The sequence below is a fragment of the Quercus robur genome, chromosome 12 (genome assembly GCF_932294415.1).
Source record: "Quercus robur chromosome 12, dhQueRobu3.1, whole genome shotgun sequence".
NCBI lineage: Eukaryota > Viridiplantae > Streptophyta > Magnoliopsida > Fagales > Fagaceae > Quercus > Quercus robur.
The window spans coordinates 2,256,526-2,257,974 of NC_065545.1; the positions used below are offsets into that span (position 1 = coordinate 2,256,526).

Here is a 1,449-nt window from a genome sequence, read left to right on the forward strand (position 1 = left end):
TTAGCTCAATTGAAAAAGTCTTTGATGGTTATATAAGAGCTCTAGGGTTCAATTCTCGTCTATACCAAAAACTAATTAGTGTCTTGGTCTGATAATAAAAAATTATTTTCAAGAGTGAACAACATAGTTTGAAACTCTCTAAAAAAAAAAACACTTAAATTGTAGAGTAACGTTTTTGAGTCTAATTTGTATAATACATTTAAATGACTAATTTAATCACAATTAAGGTTTTTTATAAGCTCATGCCAACTCATTATATGTTTGACATATACAATAAATACTCAACTAATTCAATAACAATGCATCATAAATATAGTCAATAAGGAATATTCAACTTAAAAGATCAACATAAATAAGGTTTCCATACATAAACACTACAAATACATCATGAATATAGCCAATAATCAATATTCAACTTATGGGATGAACATTGAACACAACACAGTATAATAAGTTTTTTCATTTTTCTTATCATTGTTGATACAAACAGAAGGGATTTTGTACATCCAGCGGATACATCGTCACTCTCACAAGATACAACAAGAAAGGATCATATATATGCTGAAGCCTGACAAAAATATTCATCAACAACAGTCGTAGCAACACAAATATAAAGCATGTAGGGCCAGATTTCACCTAGTAGATAGGAAGGCATCTTCCATTTTCTTTGCCATTGACTGGAGAGCAGTCTCCATATAAGAGAGAAAATCTTCAAATCTCAAACCTTCAATCGGATCACAGACGAAGGACCACTCGATCTTGCACCCATTTTTGCCATCATCGTTGATTGGCGACACTGTGGATTTCCCCACGTATGACTTCATACCGATGTTATTATCAGTAACCTCATAGCTCAAACACCGTTTGATGGGATCAATCATCAGCAGTTTCTCTTTAGCCCACTTGATCGTCGTTTCTTCATTGCCGTTGGATGAAGTTGTTGTTGTGGTGGCGACGTACCGGACCATTCCAGGCTGACCAAGGATCCCATCCACTTGGTAACATGTATCAATAGTAGGAAGCCATTTGTGTAGGTTGCAAAAGTCCTCCACCAGAGGCCAAACTTCTTGTGCTGTTGGAGTTGCTAGTTCAACACAGGCTTTGCCTTCCCACTTTGTTTGTGTTACTGTTTCCCCAGCCATACGCATGTGAGCGTGAGAGACAGAAGAGAGACAAAAAGAGTTGGATTATTGAGAAAGTGGATATGAGATGTGTGGTTGTTGTTTATGTTTTAATATAATGTGGGGGTGTTTTATTAAGGATAAAGATATAAAATACGTAATGTGAAATTACCAAATTCAACCACCTTATCAGTGACTCCTAAAAAGTCATTAGCTAGCTTTGAGGTCCACTATTTTGCTTGGGCTAAAAAATGGGTTTGGTGTTTTGTGCTAATTGCCACTCACGTTGAAGAAATGCTGGAGGGAATTTGTATTGGCCTCACCAGTC

The 1,449-nt window shown here is 36.3% G+C and overlaps 1 protein-coding gene across 1 annotated transcript; it reads right to left on the bottom strand.

Annotated features, from left to right (window-relative positions):
- Positions 1-335: 335 nt before the first annotated feature.
- Positions 336-1,217, bottom strand: LOC126710596 (lachrymatory-factor synthase-like). The gene has a single exon (XM_050411136.1). The coding sequence runs from the start codon at positions 1,146-1,148 to the stop codon at positions 633-635; it is 516 nt and encodes a 171-aa protein (XP_050267093.1). The 5' UTR covers positions 1,149-1,217; the 3' UTR covers positions 336-632.
- Positions 1,218-1,449: the final 232 nt, after the last annotated feature.